The 21246-nt window shown below is 53.2% G+C and overlaps 7 protein-coding genes across 7 annotated transcripts; 3 read left to right on the top strand and 4 right to left on the bottom strand.

Moving 5' to 3' along the window:
• Positions 1 to 338: 338 nt before the first annotated feature.
• Positions 339 to 1058, top strand: J4E86_001805 (uncharacterized protein; the record flags this gene model as incomplete). Its single annotated transcript, XM_051442368.1, has 2 exons — positions 339 to 520; positions 608 to 1058. 2 exons carry the CDS (start codon positions 339 to 341, stop codon positions 1056 to 1058), a joined length of 633 nt encoding a protein of 210 aa, XP_051305956.1.
• A 125-nt stretch (positions 1059 to 1183) lies between these two features.
• On the bottom strand, positions 1184 to 2307 carry J4E86_001804 (uncharacterized protein; the record flags this gene model as incomplete). The annotated part of the gene is made up of 4 exons (XM_051442367.1): positions 1184 to 1232; positions 1291 to 1552; positions 1624 to 2221; positions 2272 to 2307. 4 exons carry the CDS (start codon positions 2305 to 2307, stop codon positions 1184 to 1186), a joined length of 945 nt encoding a protein of 314 aa, XP_051305955.1.
• Positions 2308 to 2889: 582 nt separating this feature from the next.
• J4E86_001803 (uncharacterized protein) lies at positions 2890 to 3605 on the top strand (the record flags this gene model as incomplete). Its single annotated transcript, XM_051442366.1, has 4 exons — positions 2890 to 2994; positions 3048 to 3317; positions 3367 to 3437; positions 3491 to 3605. The coding sequence occupies 4 exons, from the start codon at positions 2890 to 2892 to the stop codon at positions 3603 to 3605; spliced, it is 561 nt and encodes a 186-aa protein (XP_051305954.1).
• Positions 3606 to 8621: 5016 nt separating this feature from the next.
• Positions 8622 to 9314, bottom strand: J4E86_001802 (uncharacterized protein; the record flags this gene model as incomplete). The annotated part of the gene is made up of 2 exons (XM_051442365.1): positions 8622 to 9114; positions 9193 to 9314. The coding sequence occupies 2 exons, from the start codon at positions 9312 to 9314 to the stop codon at positions 8622 to 8624; spliced, it is 615 nt and encodes a 204-aa protein (XP_051305953.1).
• Positions 9315 to 9546: 232 nt separating this feature from the next.
• On the bottom strand, positions 9547 to 10208 carry J4E86_001801 (uncharacterized protein; the record flags this gene model as incomplete). Its single annotated transcript, XM_051442364.1, is given in 2 exon segments — positions 9547 to 9635; positions 9647 to 10208. 2 exon segments carry the CDS (start codon positions 10206 to 10208, stop codon positions 9547 to 9549), a joined length of 651 nt encoding a protein of 216 aa, XP_051305952.1.
• A 3543-nt stretch (positions 10209 to 13751) lies between these two features.
• On the top strand, positions 13752 to 15209 carry J4E86_001800 (uncharacterized protein; the record flags this gene model as incomplete). Its single annotated transcript, XM_051442363.1, has 4 exons — positions 13752 to 13801; positions 13894 to 14115; positions 14418 to 14750; positions 14834 to 15209. The coding sequence occupies 4 exons, from the start codon at positions 13752 to 13754 to the stop codon at positions 15207 to 15209; spliced, it is 981 nt and encodes a 326-aa protein (XP_051305951.1).
• A 1269-nt stretch (positions 15210 to 16478) lies between these two features.
• J4E86_001799 (uncharacterized protein) lies at positions 16479 to 19436 on the bottom strand (the record flags this gene model as incomplete). The annotated part of the gene is made up of 1 exon (XM_051442362.1): positions 16479 to 19436. One exon carries the CDS (start codon positions 19434 to 19436, stop codon positions 16479 to 16481), a length of 2958 nt encoding a protein of 985 aa, XP_051305950.1.
• Between the last annotated feature and the right edge of the window lie 1810 nt (positions 19437 to 21246).

Below are 21246 nucleotides of genomic sequence, written 5' to 3'. Positions count from 1 at the left end.
GCGGAGTAGGCTGGCCGACGTAGACCGAAAGGGTGATGGAGGGAGGAGCGATCGCCGGCTAACCTATCAGACGCCACCAAAATCGACGACTAATCGATTTCCGCCAAGCACTTTGCTGCACCTACCTCATCGACACAACTTCGCGACTCCTCGACCGCCACCCCACATCTCGCCTCTCCACTCCTTCCCTCCCGACCTTCCCTTGTGTCTGTCGCAATCATGTTCTCGACAACACGGTATGCGGCCTCAATGGCTCTGCGAGGTTTGTCCCTGCCACCCCGAAAGCTCGCCGCCGACCGGGACTGACAATATGGACAGCCAAACCCGCGACGGCGCTCATGCCCTTCCGCGCCGGAAGCGCTGCTTTTCTCTCCTCGAGCTCTTCGGATAGGGCCACGACCATGAAGACGCCCGCGACGGTCCCCGGCAACCCAGGAGTGCCACCACCGATGAAGTCCGCGCGAGTTGAGGTGCCATTGCCGAGTCAGGAGGGAAAGAAGGGTGCTATGCAATACGCATTGTATGTGATACCTTGAAAAGGCCCCGGAGCATGGGACAGGGCGACAGGATGGGATGTACAAAGGCACAGGCTAACATGCGGCAACAGGACCACACTCGACCAAGTAGCCAACTGGGCCCGCCAGAGCTCCCTATGGCCCATGACTTTCGGTCTCGCATGCTGCGCCGTCGAGATGATGCACTTGTCCACCCCACGATACGATCAGGATCGTCTCGGTATTATTTTCCGTGCCTCGCCCCGACAATCCGACGTCATGATCGTAGCCGGAACCCTCACAAACAAGATGGCGCCAGCGCTGCGACAGGTCTACGACCAGATGCCCGACCCACGATGGGTTATTTCCATGGGCAGCTGCGCTAACGGAGGAGGATACTACCACTACAGCTACTCGGTCACAAGAGGTTGCGACAGAATCGTGCCAGTAGACATCTACGTACCGGGCTGCCCGCCTACTGCCGAGGCGCTCATGTACGGAATCTTCCAACTGCAGAAGAAGATGAGGCATACCAAGATCACCAGGATGTGGTACAGGAAGTAGAGTGTGTTTTGGGATGTGCGGTCTAGTCATTGGTCGTTTTATCTGCGAGTTTTGAGGGAGCAGATTCCTCTTGTACAAATCGATCTTCTATATGCATAGTCTATACCAAGTAAGGTGTGATGGGGTTACGCTGTCTCACCGAGTCCAAACATTTTGATCGAGTTCCTCCATGCTCTACATCATGATTAGCATCTTCCTGTTGTACATATCAGAAGGGACAGGATAGACTTACGCGTCGCAAACCTCCTCTACGGTAATCTCCTTGATCTTTGCAATCGCATGTGCCACATGTGGTATCGTAGCTGGCTCATTCCGACCCTTGACCATCATACCCTTGGCGAACTTCTCCTTCTTGACCGCCTTGGGTAGCGGCGGTGCGTCTTGCAGATACTTGGCTGATGCATGACTAGGTCGCATCTCGCACCACGGGCCGTCCGTCTCGATTTGCAGACGCTCAAGTGGTATTTGCTTGACGACTTCGATGTTCTCATCGGCTGTATCACAAAGTCAGCACAAGTTCAAACCAACAGTAGCGCGATATGTGATGGGCAAATAAAACACTCACTCTTCATGCTACACCCGTTAACCCCAATATCAAACCCCAAATCAACAAGCCGTTTCATCTCCTCTGCCGTTCCAGTAAAACTATGCACCAGCCCCCGTTTCGGCAACTGCTCCAACTTCGCCGTGAGAATCTTTTCAAAGTCCTCGCTCGCAGCTCGCGAATGTAGAAACAGCGGTAGCTGTACATCAATCGCGATGTCCAACTGTGCCTCAAAGTACTTCAACTGCGGCTCCTTCGCCGTCAAGAACAGTCGATCATAATCAAGGCCTATCTCGCCAAACGCCACCGCATGACCCGCTTCTTTAGCCTCAAGCGCCAGACTCTTCAACGCAGATAGCAGTTCCGATGGACCTCCAGGATGCGTATCGAAGTGTTTTGCTGAGCAGGGATGTACACCGACGGTTGCGTAGCATTGTCCTGGGTGCGCTTTGGCGATCTCAACGGCGTGTTTGGATTCCTCGAGGTCGGAACCTGTTACCATGAATTTCTTGCAGCCGGCGTCCACGGCGCGTTGGATCACGTCTTCAAAGTCATCTTCGTGCCTTTTGGTGCCGTGATATTCTCCTCGGTAGATCGGGTCAGTGAAGTTGATGCCAATCTGGGGTGGGTTAGTGGTGGATGGGGTAAGGTGGTGGGATGCGGACCGACATCGATGTATTTGAGTTGAGGGGCTTCCGTTGCCATGTTGGGTATATTTAGTTTTGGATTCCCGCTGAATGGTCTTATGGCTAGGACGTCTATTAGTACGGGATATACAACTTAAGATGTTCTCTTTCAAGACGGAAAACATGATGACGCACTTGCAAAATTGCTAGACAGAGCTCCGATGGGGCTGAGAGGGCGCAGATTAAGAGCTGGATAGATTTCGGGGCTGGAATTGCAGAGCCTCAGAGTTCGAGAGGACCTCAGAAACATCGATGACACTGATGGTGGGAATCTATTCGTTGGATTGATCGTGGTTGCCTCAAAGTGACTCTGACTAAGCCGCTTCGAGCCTAGTTTCAATGCTGGCATCTCTCGCACAGCCACCCTTCATCACGACTACCAACCTCTGCGCCCTTTTTCGTCACTACAAACCCAGACTGCATCAGGCATTCATATCACTCGGTTGATTTCTGGAGTAATATAGACCTTAGAGTAACCAGGAGACTAGTCTGTTGCTGTTTTACTGCGTTCTGCGTCATCTTAGATACCTAGGTACTTTGCGCACTCGCGCGCTTCTGTTACCGACGTAGACAACAACCGCGAACACAATTTGGAATCTCGATGGAGAATCTATGGCATCTTCGTCGTGTGGCGGACAACGCCGCGAAGGCTTGCTGGATCTGCTACAAGCCAACTACCAGTGTTTTGATTACTCCTACCAACAAGGTGCGAAACGACGAATGGTAGGCTGTACTTCAGCCATACTAACTTATTTGAAGGACTTCTTTTACATATGTCCTGGACACTTGGTCGACCGTGGATTCTGTCAACCGGAAGCGGATGAAGCCAAACGAGTCGCAGACCAGAAGAAGCAAGAAGAGCTGGATCGTGAGATCGAAGCTGTGAAGAAAGAGTACGAGGAGAAGCAGAAGCTCAAGCGGGAAAAGCGAAAAGGGAAAGATAAGGAAAAAGACAAAGAGAAAGAGAAGGAGGCCAAAGGCAAAGAAGCAGAGGAGGACAAGCAGGATGAGAAAGCCAAAGACGACAAAGCATGTGATGTGCACCTTCACTTCATCACTGTGCTAACTCCCTATGCAGATCAAGGAGCTCTCCAAAACCAAGGATCAAGCCCAGGCTGAACTTGGCCCGCGCATATACCAACTCAACAAGTGGGGCCGCATTTACAGACTCCTTGCTCCAGCTACATACTGACCCTGCACAGGAACTTCTATCAAATGCGTCTAGACAAGCTGCGGAATGCTGAGATTGCCAAACGGAATCGCGAACGACTGAACAACCCTGCAAACTTTCCGTCCGTGCCTAGCGGAAATCCTTAGACGCAGAGCGCGTCCTAATATCGACAATGGTCAATGTCACAGACCAGTCGTTGCTCCCGTCACCTTGGAGAAACTCATATCCGCATTTCGCCCGGCAGCAGGCACGATCGGCTTATGCGAACAGCGACGGACCCCACGGCCGCCGGCCTTAGATCCTTCGAAGACGATGCAGTCAGCTTTTAGCGGCCGGTTCAAAGGCCATGCTTACCGAATGTCATACGTGTCACGCATATCATCTGTTTATAGTTACGGTCAAACCAGATCTTTCGCCCTTTGGTATTCTTCGCCTAGGGACGTTAATCGCTACCAGTGTGACGGGGATAGTCGGATACATTCATCCGTTCGACAGGTGCTACTTTCAGTCAACAACGCTCACACACTGCAGATGTACTCGCAGGATTCAGCCTGTCACACTTCGCTTGTGCAGACATCGTGCGGAAGTGGCTTGGGGGCTTCTAAGACGGCAGTAACTCCTATACCGATCTAAGCTGTCTTCATGCAAGTTTGTATATCTGGTCTTGGCTACTTCCAATTGAAGTGGGGTTCTAGTTCACTGCATCCATCGTCAAAGTTTCGGGGCCAGATGATAACTCATGGCTCTCGGATTTGGTGCGCTCATGATGAAGAGGCAATGATCAGCTCACTCAGTTGACCCATTTCAGCCGTACACCAACCCACATGCTGTGTCATGACCCTTCATCTACGCCAAAGTTGCTTATCAGTATGTTCAGCAAGTCGCGGTACCCCGAGATCTCGGTATAACAACCAACGCTGTGTATCCAATCACTTCCGAGACCGGCACGCGTCGTGACAGGTACAAATCCTCGCTACGCAAGCCTAAACAAGGACAAGCTATACTGTGATCGAACGATTTGCAGGCAATCTGACAGTAATGGCACTGTGACCGATCTCTATGGGGCAGAGAGGAAGTGACAAGGGCACACAGCTCGTTGTTACCACGCAATGGCGCACCCCGCCTGTTCACCCTTTCGCTTATACCATTTGTCACCACATCGCGTCTACTGAGTCATCTCATATCTGCGTGGGTGGTGACACGATAGGAGTCTTGGCGATGTGCTAACTCAGGAAGGATGCCCTTCTCAACGACACCCGCTGTGCCAAGCGTCGCAACGGCTTGGGCACTTGGGTGTTTATGCAATGAGGAACATTGCTCAATAGTACGCCGTTTCGAGTATGATACTATACAGCAACCAAGAGCCATACATTGTCTTCAACTTCTCCAACTCCCAAAAGCGCTGATGCTATCCAGCGCTTGGCACTGCATGCCGTCTACGCTCCGCCGCTTCGCAATGCAGTCTATTCCAGCCCTACATCATCTCCTCAAACGCTCACCCGTTCATGTCTTAGCTTTTTACCACATCCTCAGATATCCGCTAATACTACGGTACAAGCCGTCCAACTGCCGCCACTAAACGCGCTCTCCAGCCAGCCTCTTCTTCAAGATGCTGCTGGGTGAGCACGAACGGGTAATCACGCGAACAACTCTCGAACCCTGCCTCAAGCAGCGGACTAAACGGTAACAGTAAGCCTCGCTTCCGATCTGCGCGCGTCAGCATCGTCCCGCGCATCTACTCAGCGACACATCACGTACTGCATCACATGCATGCTAGCAGCTTAATTTTCCGTTCGATTTGTCCTTTCTTTGTTTATTGGAATCGCTTATATCTTCCCATAAGGTGGAATCCATGACGGCGCAGAAGCCCTTTGCAGCATAGTCTGTTGGATGCGTAGGGCGTAATGTCGACACGCATCTTGTGACACTTGTTTGTCTCTAGCCTTGCAATAGGGCAATCTCACGATCCTGAAGCCACAATGCTGCTAGTTCATGGTGTCTCCGCTGCTTTAGTCTGTTCAGGCGTCCCAGGGAAAAGCTTTTGCGAGAGTGGACCTAGGGACCGATCCTGCGACCTGGGTTAATGTCAGCGTAAGCACTTGACTGAGTGCAGTGTTTCGCGAACTCAGTTCCCGGTGATGTTAAAACACTTCCCTATTAGTCCTGGTTGATATTGAAATATGTGGGATGCCGTGTTATGCGATTGTAGATCTTGCGAGGTCTAGTATCAGAGATGAATGTCTGCACGCGGGACCAAGATATGGATTTTGGTGATGGGTGACAATGTATAGCTACGTGTAAGATACTAACTTAGGAAAGGCGGTTTTAGCGACGCACATCATGCAATTACGAAGTCGCAATAGACAAAACTTGACAGTATGTCTTGCAACAGCAATAGCGACAGCGACAGCGACAGCGACAGCGACATGACTAGGGCGTGTCATTTGGCATACTATACAGTAAAGCTATAGTACGAATTGGAGACTAGAACAAGATCATCTAATCTCGTGGACAACAACCCTGAAACAAATTGCTTCATCTTCCTGATTTCCCTTCATTGACTATGCTCGAGGCGTGCCATACACATTCTTACAAGCCCTCTCTGAAATCCCATCAGCCCATTCATGATTTAAAGCAGCAGAAAAACCTGGTATGTCTCCTTGTGGATCGATCGTAGTCCCGGGGTATTGTGCACTCGTACGCTCTCTCCGTCTCTCATATTTACCTGAGCGTACTGCCTCTGGCTCAGACGCTTACCTCTTTGCGTCAAGCAGGAGACCTTGAGATAGTGATCTATCTTATAGTGACGCTTTGGCTCTCAGAGGCGGTTGTTGGCGCTGGTATTAGTGATTTGACTGTTTGCGGTGGGTACTACAAATTCTAAGTAGGGTTAGGTTGTTGTTGTAGTATGAAGATTCCTGATGAATGAGCACATGCAGTAAGGAAAGGGTGCAGAACGAGGCGCAGCGATGTGGCCAACTTCCAAACTCAAAATCCCCTCTGGTACACAAATTGAATGTGATGTGATGCTTTAGTCAAGTCCCACTATCTCTTGGTACAGCAATGACGTAGAGACAAGTCACTCAAAGTTCTAAAACTCATACCGCGCCTACGCGATGAGGCCGCCTCAGTAGTGACCATTACGCATACCAGAACGGGATTTATAACATATCGAAACTCGAACAAGCAGCAAAATCCAGCATCCGGTGGAATCTCTAGTCAACATTTACTATGCCTTTTACCCTTGCTACTTATGCTAGGTCTCGTATTCATAGCCTGTTACGCCTAGGACCTATATCGCAGGAATAAAAGCAAATTTGGAGAAAACGATACGTTGAATTCGCCAGTACACACCTCAAGAAAATAAGACCTCCGAACCATCACAGCTCGTACGCATCTACTACAGATCTTCACTCACCACGCGCACCAACCCATTTCCCCAATGCTCCCCAATTCCCCCTCTCCTCCAACACGCAACCTCATCTCCCCCGAAACACCCTCCCCCCACACCCCGCATGACCCGTCCCGCATGACCCGTCCTGTCACAGAAAACCGACATCCGAAACAAGGCATGATCCGTGCTCCTTTTCGGAGAAATTAACAACGAGCGTGGGATGATGCGAGAGGGGAACCGACCATGAATGGGGACAGCGTAAGCACTAACGAGCCGCACGTGTCAGGTTCCGTCTGAACGCGTGTGTTTTGGTCCGTGTACAATGTAGAAGGGAGATACGCGTGTCTGGGTCGATGATGGGTTTCTGTGTGGGGTGGGTGGTAGAGTTGGTGTGATGGGTTGGGGGAGGGTGTGGGAGGTGGTGAAAGGTATTGTGCTGGCGCAGGAGGTTTATGGGAGAGATTTAGGGGTTCTTGCTCTTGATGATGGCATGGGTTGAGGCAAGATAACTCAGGTAAGAGCTTGGGTGGAGTTCATGAAGCTACCACTTATGTATCTTTGATATCTTGGCTTCCTATTTCAGCGTAGCATTAAAGAGAGAGCATCTTTGAGAACGCAAATGCATGGTCATTTGCCCTTCCAAGTTGCTATGCACAAGCTCCTTGGACGAGCATGCATACGCGAGCAGATGATAGCATATGTTCAGCTTGCTGTATACTCCCTTTACATTGGCGATGGAGTGCCATTGTCTAGGAGGCACACTCGCTCTTTCAATATGGTATCACGCGAGCATCTCCTCGCTGACAGGACGCGCACGCCCCTGCCCACATATTCTGATTTAGGGGTACGTGCTTCAGATCTTGGCGAGTATCGATCCGCCACATACAGCTGACATGAAATCATGTAAAATCCTGTCAACGAAGGGAGTCAGTGTCGGCGTAGTCGATGTACTGTGTAAAGGGGGTAACGAGCGTTGGCTGATGGTGGTGGTGGTGGCGTGCCAAGGCCGACTGCTGAACGCCGACTGACAGCTGAACTTGCTTTGCCCCTTGGCTTTGCGCCAAGCAGGAAAATTCTTTTGAATTATTGATGATGTCAGATGAACTGAATCCGCCGTACGGACTCGCGGCTCAAGTGGGTATCAAAATCCGGGAATAACGATCCCGCTTGCCAAGACTATGGTTCTAGTGTTGCATTCGGCCTCGCCGGCGAGGCTTCAGGTCAATGAGACATTGGAAAGATTTTCTTCATGCATTGGCTTGACACACATGCTGTATAGTAGGTAAAAAGACTGTTTGGACGTCTTCGCTTGAAACAATAATCCTGGACTTCCTGTCCTATCAACGCCCGCTGAATCGATAAAACATCCTTGAAATGCAACAGATTTGCCGCTCTGAGTGGCACCAGAAATGTCATGGGCCGCGTAGATATATCTCTAATGTGTAAGACCGAATGCCGTCATCAGTGTCGTTATACCAAAGTGCCCCGGTTTCGCCGCCGAGGCAAAAGAAATTGCGAAGCAGTCTGCGGGCGTGAAAACTTTTCGTAAAAATGAGGCAATGTCTGAGTGCCGCTCTATGGGACAAATACTAATGTGAAGATAGTGCTAGTGTCAGCTCGACCGAGACGATGTTGCTGAAGGGTCCGGTTCGACAGGTAAAAGCTGCTCGGATAAGCCACAGGGTTCGTTGCTACGGATCTTGAATAATCTCCAACATCCGGCAGCGCTGTACATGGCTCCAGGCCAGTAGTATCAAGTTTTTCGAAATCATGCCTCGTCGTGTGCTTCGTTAATAACACCTGGCTTGGATGCCAGGCTCGAGGGGCCGGATATAGAGCCAATCGAGCCGACACGCTCTTGTGGTGGGGGCTCGTCTCTCATGCAGGCGTTCTCTAGCATGTTGGTCCATTTCCCACTGGTTCCAGCATGGCTATGCTTCAAGTGCTGTCTGAAATGGTCTGCGCGGAAGAATTTCTTGGCTTGGTTGCATTCACCAAACTTGTGCACGTGATTAAGATGCTCAGTTCGCGCTTCCCAGTCGGCGGGGTTGGGAAACTCTTCACCGCAATACCCACACACATCTGCCACGGCTGGACGAGTAGGTGAGGGATGGAAAGCTGCCTCGATCTTGTTGAGAGTGGCACATGACCAAGAATGACGGCGTAGATGAAGGGAATTCTGATGGCGCTCCGCCTCGTTCTTATTCTTGAAGCGATTGGGACAATACAGGCAAGTGTACTGCTTCTCTAGTTCGTGTGCTCTATTGCCAGGGTCAGCGTGGTTATTCAAGGGTGGGCAGACCAAATGGCGGTGGGCAAGCGAGGATCCATGCACTTACCGTAACTCATCTTCACTGTCGAATTTCTTGGGTTTCTTAGGGCAGCATTCGCAAATATAAGCCCCCGGTATGCGGCTTGCGATTGAATTCTGACGTGAGTGAAGCATGCTCTCCGTAGACATTTTTCGTATCTGCGGATGCTCGGCCTCTGAGAAACCCCGTTGATGCGGAGGTCGCGACAACGACCCGCGGGGACTAGGGTCCAACGACCTGTTAGCTGCATATGGCGAGACTGCGCCTAACTCTGTTTCGCCCAAAGGCGACAACGCACTGGGCGATAGGCGCTGATCTCCGCAATAACTTGCCATGCTACTTGGAGCGGTTGAAAACCCAAATGAGGAGCCAATCGAGCCACTACGTTGGCTTGCGGACCCAGCGGAGGACAGTGAGTTTTGGGTTGACTGAAAACGCGAAGCTGTGCAGTTCCGATTGACGAGCATTTGCTGGGAGCGACGGTGGTAGAGGTCGTTATGGCCAGTCGGAATGGGACGGTCATCGCGCGCGGCTTCAGAGGGCGGGGACGAGGCCCGCCGTTTCAGGCCACCCTTTGGGCCTAACTGATAGTCCTCTGACTCGGCAGGGCTGCGCTCGTTGATGTTCAAATCGCGCATTCCATTCTCTTCCATGCCAACAAACTCAGGGTCCGAAAATATGCTATGATCGTAGCTACCACGGTGTTGTGAAGAAGTTTCGTCCAAAGGACCTGGCGTTGAGATGCTGCCGTAACGTGATCTGTATGAATCCGCCGAGTCGAAGCCGGGACTTCGCCAGCCGCTGTAGCCAGGTGATGTAGCCGGCACAGTCAGTGGCTTCAGTTGGCCGTTGAGCTTATGTGAAGAAGCGTGTGTATCGGCGGCGGGGTCTTGGGAGTTGCCAGAGGGGAGTGGTGGTGCAGTCGTCCGTGTGGGTGTATTCGGGCCGCCAATTTTCGAAAGCAGCTGTTTATCGTAGGCTTGCGATGAGTTCTGGAGGGCTTTCTGACCGAGTTGTCGCTCACTCGTAAACCTGTCGCTCATTGTTAGTTATCCAACTGGCACGCAAGACGATTGAAATGAGGAAGCCAGCCATTTGTATGCACAAGGGATACAAGCAACCCTTGACAAGTTTTGGACCAATCGAAAAGCGTGTGAATCCTCCAAAAGACCGGGATCTGCCAGAGAAATGACAACACCGCATCTTAACCAAAGACACGCAAGTGCTGCAGCGCCTTGCAAGAGCCCTGATAGTAGTTGCTCTATGATATGAAGGGAGATGTAATAGCGTGTTCCGTACCTGTGGTTCCCGAGAGAGGGCCGAGCTTTGCTACTACGGTCGTCTTCGCTGGTGCTGTGTTCGCTCATACCGTCGATGGATCTTGAGAGGGACGGTTCGCGGCCGTGGTTAAACATATCGAGCGAAGGTTCCCGCGGGTGGCCGCCTGTGGCTCCACCGTATAAGCTCGAGCCAGGTTTAACTGTCGCGAGCCGATTTCCGCCAAAGCCGGTGTCCCTTGGGCTGTTTGTGTTACCCCATTGCCAACCAGGGTCTTGACCACCTCTGACTTCGATGTGACGTGGAGGAGGCAAGGGAGGTGGTGGCTGTTCGCGTGCCTGTAAAAACGGTACAGTCAGTGAGGGATTCATATGACGTATTGTGTCTCGGATGAGGCTGAAGTGCTTTGCGACTCAATCAGGAGCTATTTCAGGCGTGATGAAGCCACAAAGTGCTCTAGCCCTCTCCGTTGTATCCAATAGCTGGAGCACAAGCTGACATACTCTCGGGATGGCCATTGCGACAGCCGGGGTTGGTATCGACGGTCGGCGGTGGTGTGGTAGTTGGTAGTGGTGGGATTCACGCTGAGAATCATATACGCGAATACTCGGTGTGGAGGACATGGCTCGCGTGGAAGTTGAGGTCGCCGGGAGCCCGCCACTAAGGTGCAGCTGAAGCGTACTCGCGCAGCACGCGAGCAGCGCAAATGTGGCGAGCGCGACGAGCAAGAGTGAGTATGCTCGCTACTGGATAGTGTATGCAAGCACGGACCCTGGAGTAGAATGGTTAGCCGGAATGTACACGGACTGGCCGAAACAGGCAGGGAATGGGAGCAGGAGGGCGGGCAGAGGCAGCTGAGCTCGCGCGATTGCGTACTAACGTGCAACGTACCTGTGCGGTCGGTCGAGGGGACGTACGCGTCGTTGGGATGGCTTCTCGACGGCGAGGCTTACAAAAGCGAAAGCGGGGGCGCTAGCGCTTGCGGCTGTTGAAAGTTCAGCCCTACGAGGGAGGAGGGTCCTTCAGCTGAACGGGAGGGTTCTGGCCAGCACCGCCACACAAAGATATTGCTTCTTTTCACCCGAAAGCAGTCGTCATATGACCAGTCTGGTGCGAGCAATGCAGTGAAGAGTCGTCAGGGCCCCGGAAGCGCACAGTTCCTGCTACACGGCAGCGAACAAGATGGCGCGGGAATGCGGTAGGGTCCCTAGCGTCGAGGCGAGTGGAGTAGAATGGAAAAGGAAGCGTGCTCGGCCGCCGGCGTCGTCTGTTCCGTCGCGTCGATGTTTGTGCAGAACAGAGGCGCCGCTGGACAGCAGCAGCAGCAGCAGTTGGCAGACGGAGCAGAAGAAACGCCCTCCACCGGGGAGTGCGGTTAGCATAAAGCATACGCTCGAATGTCGGTGATTGGCCATGCCTTGGTTGCTCCTGGCACGGAGCGCAGTGGAGCTCCAGCAGGGGTGAGATGCAACCCTTAGGCGGTCGGAGGAGGGCTCTCGCTTTCGAGAAGCTTCAAGGTCCACGCCGCGACGCTCGTCTCGTGCATAGGGCTTGCCCTTAGCGCCTCGACGTCGCCTCGTAGATTGCAGTGACGGGCGACGACTCCCAGCAGCGTGGGCGGGCGGAACAATCAATCGAGGATTGGCGCCCGCTCGTCCAGCATCATTACGCAGACCAAGTAGAGCCGCCGTGCGTAGACGTCAGTCAGGCCGGTGCAACGGTGAGAGGGCTGGTAGGGCAGGCGCAGAGGCTGCCGACGGCGCAGGCCCGCTGGCTGACGAGGGCAGCATGCCTGGAATCTGACCAGACTGTCCAACATGCAGACGTTGCGCTTCGCCTCGATGGGCATGGGGGACTGCGGTGCAGACGGCACAGCGTCAGATTCAACCGTGTGGGTTAGACTCGACGGCGGGTAGCGGGAGGCCAGTGCACGGATGCTGAGCAGTTCCAACAGCGTAAGCCCAGAGCAGCCTTACACTCGACCCTCTGGGCATCAGTCAGGCTGAGACGGCTGTCACCCAGCGCACGCTGATCTGCTGATCCGTCTCCTTCATCACTGCGGGGCGTACACACTATGCACTCTGTCTGGTGCACCATGGTATTTTTGGTACCTGCACTCGTCGTACATACAGGCCGAGAACGGCTGCCTCTATCTGGGGCCCTATCTCGATTGACATCGCCCGCACTGTCCCTGCTCGCTGCTGCATCCAGGGTACCTCGTGCTGTCACGCGTATTACTCCGGGGTATCGGCCCCAAGCCGAACCTACTATTGCAGTCGGAGGGCGACAGTGGTACCTCGTAGCATTCACCGGCGAGTGGGTCCTGCTCTGTGGTCAGGTAAGCGGCGCTCCAGCTGCTTTGAGACAGCGCGAACCAGCAACGCGTGCGTGATGTCAGCGACTTTGTAACCCTCGTCGGCGACATGGAATATCAAATTCGCAACTACCGCTTCTCTACCCGTTTGCCAGTCTGATGCGATTCGCCGAGTTGCGGGACGAGGCGGCACCGCCAGCCTTGCGAGCAGCCGGGGAGTACAAGCAATTCGCTATTTCTGTCTCTCGGTAGCGGCTGCAATATTGCCTGTCTCACGATGCCAGCAACACCACACCACCGACACGAGACAAAACATGGCATTCATTGACCGCTGTCCTGAATTCCGGCTGCTCGGGCAACTCAAATACGCTGGGGGCGCAGCAACAACGGCCTTAGCCCTTCATAGAACTGGAATTTCTCGATTCGAGCTATAGACTCATCCATGTTAATGGTATGCAGTCCCTGATCCACTGTGTGTAGCCCCGCGGTCTTGCGGAAAATACCGCTGACTGCAACGACGCATGACTCTCTCCATGACAGTTGTTATTGCAAAGGGCTTCACTAAAGACTGTGAACTACGGGTCAGTACGGGCAAGGCGTGGAACATAGTCCATGCACCTATAAGGCTATGAACTACTAGCTCGGCAACGTAATTGAAGCTCGTGGTGTGTTCACTGCGATGCTTGGCCGTGCCCTCTGGCATGCAACTTTGGAAACTCATACGTCAATGCAAGGATTTCGAAAGTAAACACACTATGTAGCAGTCAATCGAGCGTGTTGCAGCGTCTCCAAATTTAACAAACCACTTATCTGATGCAATTACGGGTGGTCCGCAATTTTGGCGGGCACGCGCGATCAGAAACCCAGGACCCTCGGCCAAAATTAGACCCTCTTCTCGCACACCTCCAACAACTCGCGCCTCTTCCAAGTTTATTGATCGTCATACCCTCATCTCCGGCGTCCGATTGTTCTCGGAGCCCTTCCTTTGCCTATCATGGCGCTCATCGACAGAGTGCCCGGGGACCTGAACCTGTACATTGGTGGGTACGTAATGTCGACGGTCGACCATCGTTTCGCATCTACCCCATGGCCCAGGTCTGGGGTCACCAGACTACTGTCTAACCAGTGTTGCGTAGCATGTTCACGCTGCGACGGCGCGAAGCCCTCCAGCAAGCCAATATCACGCACGTCTTGTCGGTATTGCGTACACCACTAGATCAAGACTTGTTTGGCCCCTTCAAGCACATGGTTGTCGAGGTCGACGATGTCGACGACGAGAATCTATTGGAGCATTTCCCTGCTACAAACCGCTTCATCCAGGAGGGGCTCCAGGGAGGTGGCGGAGTCTTGGTGCATTGGTAAGTCAACATCCCGGTCGAGCTGAATGAAGCCTTGCATATTCCAACAACTCTGGATCGCCGCCGACGACTGCCCTGCTTGGCAATTTTGCCATCTTCACAAAAAACGACAGCCCCAAGGCGTCGTCACCAGCATGCAAGTCATGCAGCCTGCTTTTGCTTTCCGCGCGTCCTGCATCCTCTTTTCCATCTTTTCTCGCCTTCCGTTTTCCGCGTTTTTTCTCCGAACTACACCGCCCTGTCGCCACTCTATTTGCCCTCAGCCACTCGTATCAATATGCCAACCACAACCTCTGTTCTAGTGCCATGGGCAAGTCACGATCGGCTACCGTCGTCATCGCGTATTTGATGCAAGAGCACAACATCAGCCCATCGGAAGCTCTGTCGCACGTTCGGCAAGCGCGATCCATCTGCGAACCAAACGAGGGCTTCATGAAACAGCTCGAGCTATACGGTGAGATGCAGACACCAGAGAACGTCGAAGACACCCCGGCCTATCAGCGCTGGGTCTACCAACGCGAGATCGAGCTGAGCCGCGCGTGTGGCCAAGCTCCAGAGGCGGACAAGATCCGCTTCGAGGACGAACATGTCACCGATGAAACTTCCGGCTTCGAATTGAGATGTCGTAAATGCAGGTAAGTGGAGCTGTGCGAGAGCAGATTGATGTCACCCTACTGCCTGTTGCCGCCCGTCTTGCTCAGCGCTTACCAAATACCAGACGAGCATTAGCAACGTCAACGTATCTACTATCGCATGGGTCAGCTTCCTCCGTCAGCGATGAGACACCAGAAGCTAAGAAAGCCTCTTCGCAAAACTGTTCCCACTACTTCTTAGATCCCCTGTCCTGGATGCGCCCCGAGCTCGAACAAGGCAAGTTGGAAGGCCGACTCGAGTGTCCAAAGTGTCACACCAACGTAGGCAAGTACGCCTGGCAGGGCATGCAATGTAGTTGCTCAGAGTGGGTCGTCCCCGGTATCAGCCTGGCAAAGGGTCGAATCGACGAAGCACGGAAAGCAAACTTTGGCATCCGTCGGCCGCCGGGAGCATCAGGTGCGCCTCCGCTGGGGGCAGCTCAGGCAAAGGAGAACCTATGAGATGGTTGGATGAGGTTGCCACGTTCTGCTCGGCGAGATGGAAATGCGGCTCGCAATTAGCGTCTTCACCGGCGGTCTGTGCCTTGATCATATACTCAAGATGGGTACATCTCCGATCCACTCACCACCACGAGGTCGATGGTGAAGTGCGGAAATAAAACTAGCCGGGCAGCGACAGGCAACGAGCAGTAAGCATTACTGATCGATGGATTGCTACCAACCGATCCAAAAGCCTCCGGCCATTACGAAACCTACGACCAGAGCGCGGGTACGTCGCCCGTAGAAAATCAATGTGCTATGATTCATAGCAAATGAATTAGTGATACTATGTCATCGAAGTCCTTCACTCCACATCTCCTGATAGCCATGAGCCCAGTAACCTAGACCACGCCAGAAGTGCTTGTACCCTGATCAGTTCGCCTATCAGCGTTTTCAAACTCCGTCACTGTGACACGTGAACAATCTTTTTTGATGGCATGACATGACACGCCCCTACCGCAACAGCGTCTCAACATTCGGTTTTCTTCTAGAGGTTTCTCTCTTCTGACAATGCCTCAGATGATACTCATATCAAACGCAAAAAACATGCTTGAGCGCCTCTTCATAGACAAATGCTCATCGAACTCCTGTGACATTCGTTCTAAGTAGACTCGCTGTTATGACAGCTAGTAGAATATGAGATAGACAACAGACCCACCACCAGAGAATGGTAGAATCAATGTTGCGCTGCTGCATAGTTGAGTCCACAGTCACCAAGTATGAGTTGCCGCAGTGATGGCATACGAACGGTCTCATACCTCAGCTGTCAACTCACACAACCTCGAGTCCTACCCAGGCTTTCACACGATCTCTTGTAGCTCAAACTTTCCGTTATAGCCTCCAACATCTACATCGAACATTCGCAACAACAACACCACAGCACAAGAGTCTTAGAATTGGCGGCGAGTGAAAGCAATGCAAGTATAGAAGAAGTAAAGTGTATTGATCAAAACGCCTGATATAATCGCCCCGCATACCCCAAAAAATGAAGAAGCTATCTTGCTTCGATGTGCTCATAACCCGTAGGCTTGTACCAGACCCAACACCAAAATACTATAAAACACCCCAGCGCCATGCAGTGAACGACAGTAGAATAACATGAACACCAAAAAGATAAGAACAATGTAACAGACTGGTATCCGCGCCAAGAAGAATACAAAGAAAGGATAACGCCGGTTATCACTCCCGTGTACACACAAGAACAACTGCGCAGCCATTCATCTTCTCATTTTACACAGAACCCTCGGAGCTCGTAGAAGCAACAGCCTCACTCTCCGCACTAGAACTCCTTGTAAGCTCCTCGCCGCCCTCGCCACCTTCAAGGCCCAGTCTCTCCATCTCTTCAGCAATCTCCTCGTACCATTTACCGTGGCACTTGCGGTCCACCTCACCAACCTTACTCAGCTGCTCACAGATATCCGCAACTTGAGATACGAATTCAGGAAGACCCGTAGTAGCAAGGCCTTCCGTAGCCGTACTGGCAGCTTTGACGCGCTCACCAGAACTGCTCGCGCTGACGCGGTTGAAGATGTGGGTCTTGAGGCGCTGGAAGAGGACCTTCATGACTGGGTCGGAAAGCTTGCCTGCTTCGGCTTGGGTGAGGAGGCGAGTGATGGTGGAGGAAAGTTGGGAGCGTGTGGAAGGTGGCATGTTGCGGGATGATTCGAGGAGAGAGGAGATCTTTGAGGGAGTGGTGGGGTCGGACATGTAGCCGTTCTCCTTCAACACGAGCCACATCTTGTTCGCCTCGGACTTCCATTGCGCTCGCACGTCGCGCTTGAGGAGATTCTTTGCTGTGAGCAGGATACCCCCGATTGTCGTGATGCGCAGTGCGTCTTCGCGAATGCGCGAGATGCGGGCACGATCCAATTCGAGGGTCTCTGGTAGCTCAGACTTTCGTAGCGGTGGCGTAGCAATTGCGAGGTCGACGAGACCACGAGCGTAGATCTTGTGTGCGGTAGGGCGATTGATGGGGTTGGCCTGACTCCAAGGATCGCGACGGTCGGCTTCGGTGTGCATATTTACTGCTGCGCTGCGCCACCATCGGCGTGTACGGTCGAGAGTGAGGTTGTGCTCTTCCAGATCCTGGGTGAACATGCGCTGTTCGTAACCAACAGCTTCCTTGATGAGTGTTGGTGCGGCGTTCATCAACAGGAAGTTCGAGTAGTCCAACGAAAGAAGATCGATGACATGTAGGATCTTGAAGAGCTTCTCGATCATGTTTGAAAGCTCGCCCTCTTCTTGTAGCTCCTCAGCAAGCAACTGAACCTCAGTGTCTCGGAAGGGCGCGCAAAGCTTCGGAAGAATGCTAGCAATGAAGTCGAAGAACTTTCCGTAGGAGAAGACACCTTGACTGCACTGCCTGCCAACATGCGCAGGGTCTAAGGTCTCGGAGATGAGTGTGTGCATCGAGTTGCCAGGTTTGAGAAGTCGCAGTAGCTTTCCTCTGATGTTCTCTGCCATGGCGGCAGTCCAGTTTGTACTGTCGCCCTCTTCGAAGCCCCGTCGCATCGCGTCACAAAGCTCACGATTGAGAGCATCGCGGAGGTCGGCCGTCGGCGAGGGGTCGATACGGTAGTCCTTGTCGATAGAAAGCTCGTGCACCAAAATGCGATTGTCAGGCACGACGGTAAAGACCTTTGAGAGCGACTGTGCCTGATGACCCTGAGCGGTAGAGTCTTGAACCTCAGCTTGTCCAGAAGCTGCAAGCTCTGAAGCTGCCTCAGCTTGCTTGGCCGCACTGTCGGCTGAGAGTGGGGACTCCGGTGTTGACTCGCTCGCAACGCGCGGTCGAACAGTGTCTCCGGCGAGCCTCTTCTTCGGCCTTGACCTCCGACTTTCGCGAATGGCCTTCCTGATCAAGGTAAGAGCCTTGTCAGGGCCCGCCAACTTCTTAATTCTACTAAGTAGAATAGCCTGGTTATCCCTGATACCATTCCTGTACTCATTTGCGACCTCATCCACCGTCGCATCCTTGACGCTCTGCCAGATCTCGTCCAGGCTGACGAATGAAGCCACCATTGTCTCGACGAGCGCAGAGGAGTCGCGAGCTTTCCAGTCGTTGAAAGCGGTAACGAATGCGCTATGGGCTAGCAGTACGGTCTCGGTACGCGTGGGGGAGGGGGTGTATGAGTTGAGCTTCGTCAGCTTGGCCAAAGCAGACTCGAAGCTGATAACAAGGTCCTTGGCTTTGGTGATGAGATCCTGTTCTTGGTCTCCGTCTCGACTGAAGACGTGTGTAGGGTGTCCCAGGATGAGGTATGAGGAGAGGAAGGTTCGGACGGCTGCGCTGCGGGAGGCCGGGTCTGCGTCGGGCAGTAGCACAAACAGTGTCATGATTCTATCTGTTGTCTTGAGTAGCTTCTCGTCTGCGAGCATGCCGGTGATAACTTCGAAGCTGGTCTCCTGGACCATCTCAATTGACAAGCCAAGTTGTAGCCATGCTGCGACGATGTTGTGCCTAACTTTACCCCTCCAGGCAGCTTGAATCCTCTTCGCAGCGTCCTCGGTCGACACGATGGGGCGCTCGGTTCGTATCTTGACGTCGGCTGGGGGTGAACTAGCAGTCCGTGGCCGTCTGGGGTTGCGCTTGTACTCCAGCCTGCGTTTCTCGGCCTCTGCAAGCTTCTCCTCCATCTCAGTGCGGTATCGTCGTTCCTCGGCGGCCTTGCGCTCCTTCATATCTTCCGCGATCTTCTTGGCTCTCCTCACTTCCTCAGCACAGGAAGCCGCGACCTGTGCCAGATGCTTCTCACGGGCCTGCTGCGCTGCCAACGCCCTCTCTTCACTGTTCGAGCCACGTGGGGTAGCCTTGGCCAACGCCGCGCGCAGCCTGACCTGCTCAGCATGCGCGGCGCGGTCTGCTAGTCGCGCTTTGCGATCCTCGAGTATAGAAGCACGGCGGAGGTGCTGGGCAACATGGTGGCTCTGGCAGCTGTTGCGAAACGATCGATTGGACGTGTGCGAGTGTGTGGACGACAGCGAATTTCGGCGGGACGAGGTAGCCGACGACTTGCGACGATTGCTGGCATGGCGGTAGAAGCGGGCGGCGATGCGTGGTGGTGGAGCAAACGACTGGCCGTTCTCGGCGTCTGATGAGAGGATCATGTCAGGCTCCTCGGGGATGTCGTCGTTCTCCCGCTGCAGCTGCGAGCTGACCAGCTCCAGTTCGGAGTCGGTGAGGGACATGGTGTATGAATGCGACGCCGCTCTCTAGCTCAGGAGTCGCGCGAGTGTGTCGGGTCTTTTGGGCAGACAGCCGTGGAGGGCGTTTCCTGAGATGTGAAACGAAGCACGGTCTCGGTGGTGCTTTTTAGTGTAACAAGCCACAAGCGGACGCAAGGGAATAGCGACTATCTTCGCGCAAGAGTCAAAGATGTGAACAGGAACGAAAGGTGCAGATGTCCGTGGGGAGCGTGGTCACCGGACGAGTTGTATTGATGGATGATTGATAAGCTGTAGTGCCCTGGTTACGCCTGAAGGTGGGCACCGTGCGCACTGCAATGTATACACCGTCGTTATTGTAGCAGAGTAGATGCGCGCGACGGCCTCTGTCGCATGCAGAAGAAGGTGAGTTTGGTGGCTGGGGAAGGGTCCATGAATCACCTGCCTGACCGGAATACAGCATATGACGAAGTGAGGCCGCATACTGCCAAGACCTGGTAGCGGCTGAGCTGCCGAAGTTAATCGAACCGCGAAGATCCTCGATGCAATCCACGTCTCCACTCTCAGCCTTACCGACAGTGTCCGCCTCGTTCGTCGTCCAGTCGGCCTTTTTGTGCGCTAGAGACGATCGTCTGTGGTTCTCTCCAGCCTGTATACCCAAGGGCAGGATGTCCACGTCACATTAGACCTCGAAATACTACCTAGGTGGTGCCTAAACTCGCGTCTTGCTTGGTCGCTGACCTTCGGAAAACTCTGGAAAGACAAGGCAAGCTGGAAAATGGTACACGCGCTATACTAACACTATATTTCAGAAATACTGCGAGGTCCTATGCATCACAGCGACCTCCATATCGAACGTCACGTGATATTGATCCATCGGTACCTGCCTAGGTAGGTACTCGTGTATACCTCTCCGCGATGCCTGTCGCTTGAACGCTTCGAGCAATCTGAATTCTCTCCTACGCAGAGCCGCGCGCGCCGTAAATCGTTCGTGGATCCGTCATCCAGACACTTTGTCCTGCCTGCGGCGCTTTTCGAGACGTTTCGTACTCAATCCCAACCATTCTATGAACAAGTCAGTGTATTGCTTTACGACCGGGCACATCTTGCTCTTACAAGGAAGTTCAAATATCTCTACCGTCTTTGTCCGACGTAGCATATGCCGAAGTTGAAGAACGGCAATCAATATGCCAACGCCTGCGACCAGTAGCCCAAGTACGCCGAAGACTATTGTCAGACTGAGTGAGTCTTCCTCGGTATGAGACACTGCGCCTGCTGAAGGTTCCGTATTGGAAGATTCGAAGCGGGGTAGTGTTGGCGCCGACGACGTCGAACCAGGGGAAGTCGTGTTTGCGTTGAACATATCTGTCGACGACAACTGCTATCGAAACAGTAACTGGATGACCTTGAGTGGGTCCAGGAGAATACGGTACAAAGAAGGGTTATCTGGTGAGTGTAGCTGGCTGGATGTAGGAAGCAAGAGGATCTGAGTATAGGGGACGTGAAGTCTGAGTGGACTCCATGTCCTCTTATGCTCATGGCGAGAAGCGAGTCACATACGCCACCTTGGGCATTGCGCTCTCGAAGATGCGATCAAGTGCGCTCATGTTGGCAGAAAGCACTCATCTCGGCACAAAGACTATGCGAAAAGGTGCGACAGCTGTCAACCGGTGTGGCTTTCCCTGGTTGTAGACGTCAATTCAACAAGACACGAGGTGCGATGAATTGCGACCGCGAATGAGAAGATGGCATTGCGGCCAGCCTTGTCAGTGCGGCGCATGCGCAGCCGTTCTCACGCGTGGGAGAACTGCGACCAAGTGCGATAGACCTACCA

This window comes from Alternaria arbusti, assembly GCF_024043155.1.
Source record: "Alternaria arbusti strain BMP 1465 chromosome Unknown scaffold_2, whole genome shotgun sequence".
Lineage (NCBI taxonomy): Eukaryota > Fungi > Ascomycota > Dothideomycetes > Pleosporales > Pleosporaceae > Alternaria > Alternaria arbusti.
The sequence above is the reverse complement of the archived record's forward strand: the minus strand, read 5'-3'. Positions and strand labels throughout refer to the sequence as shown.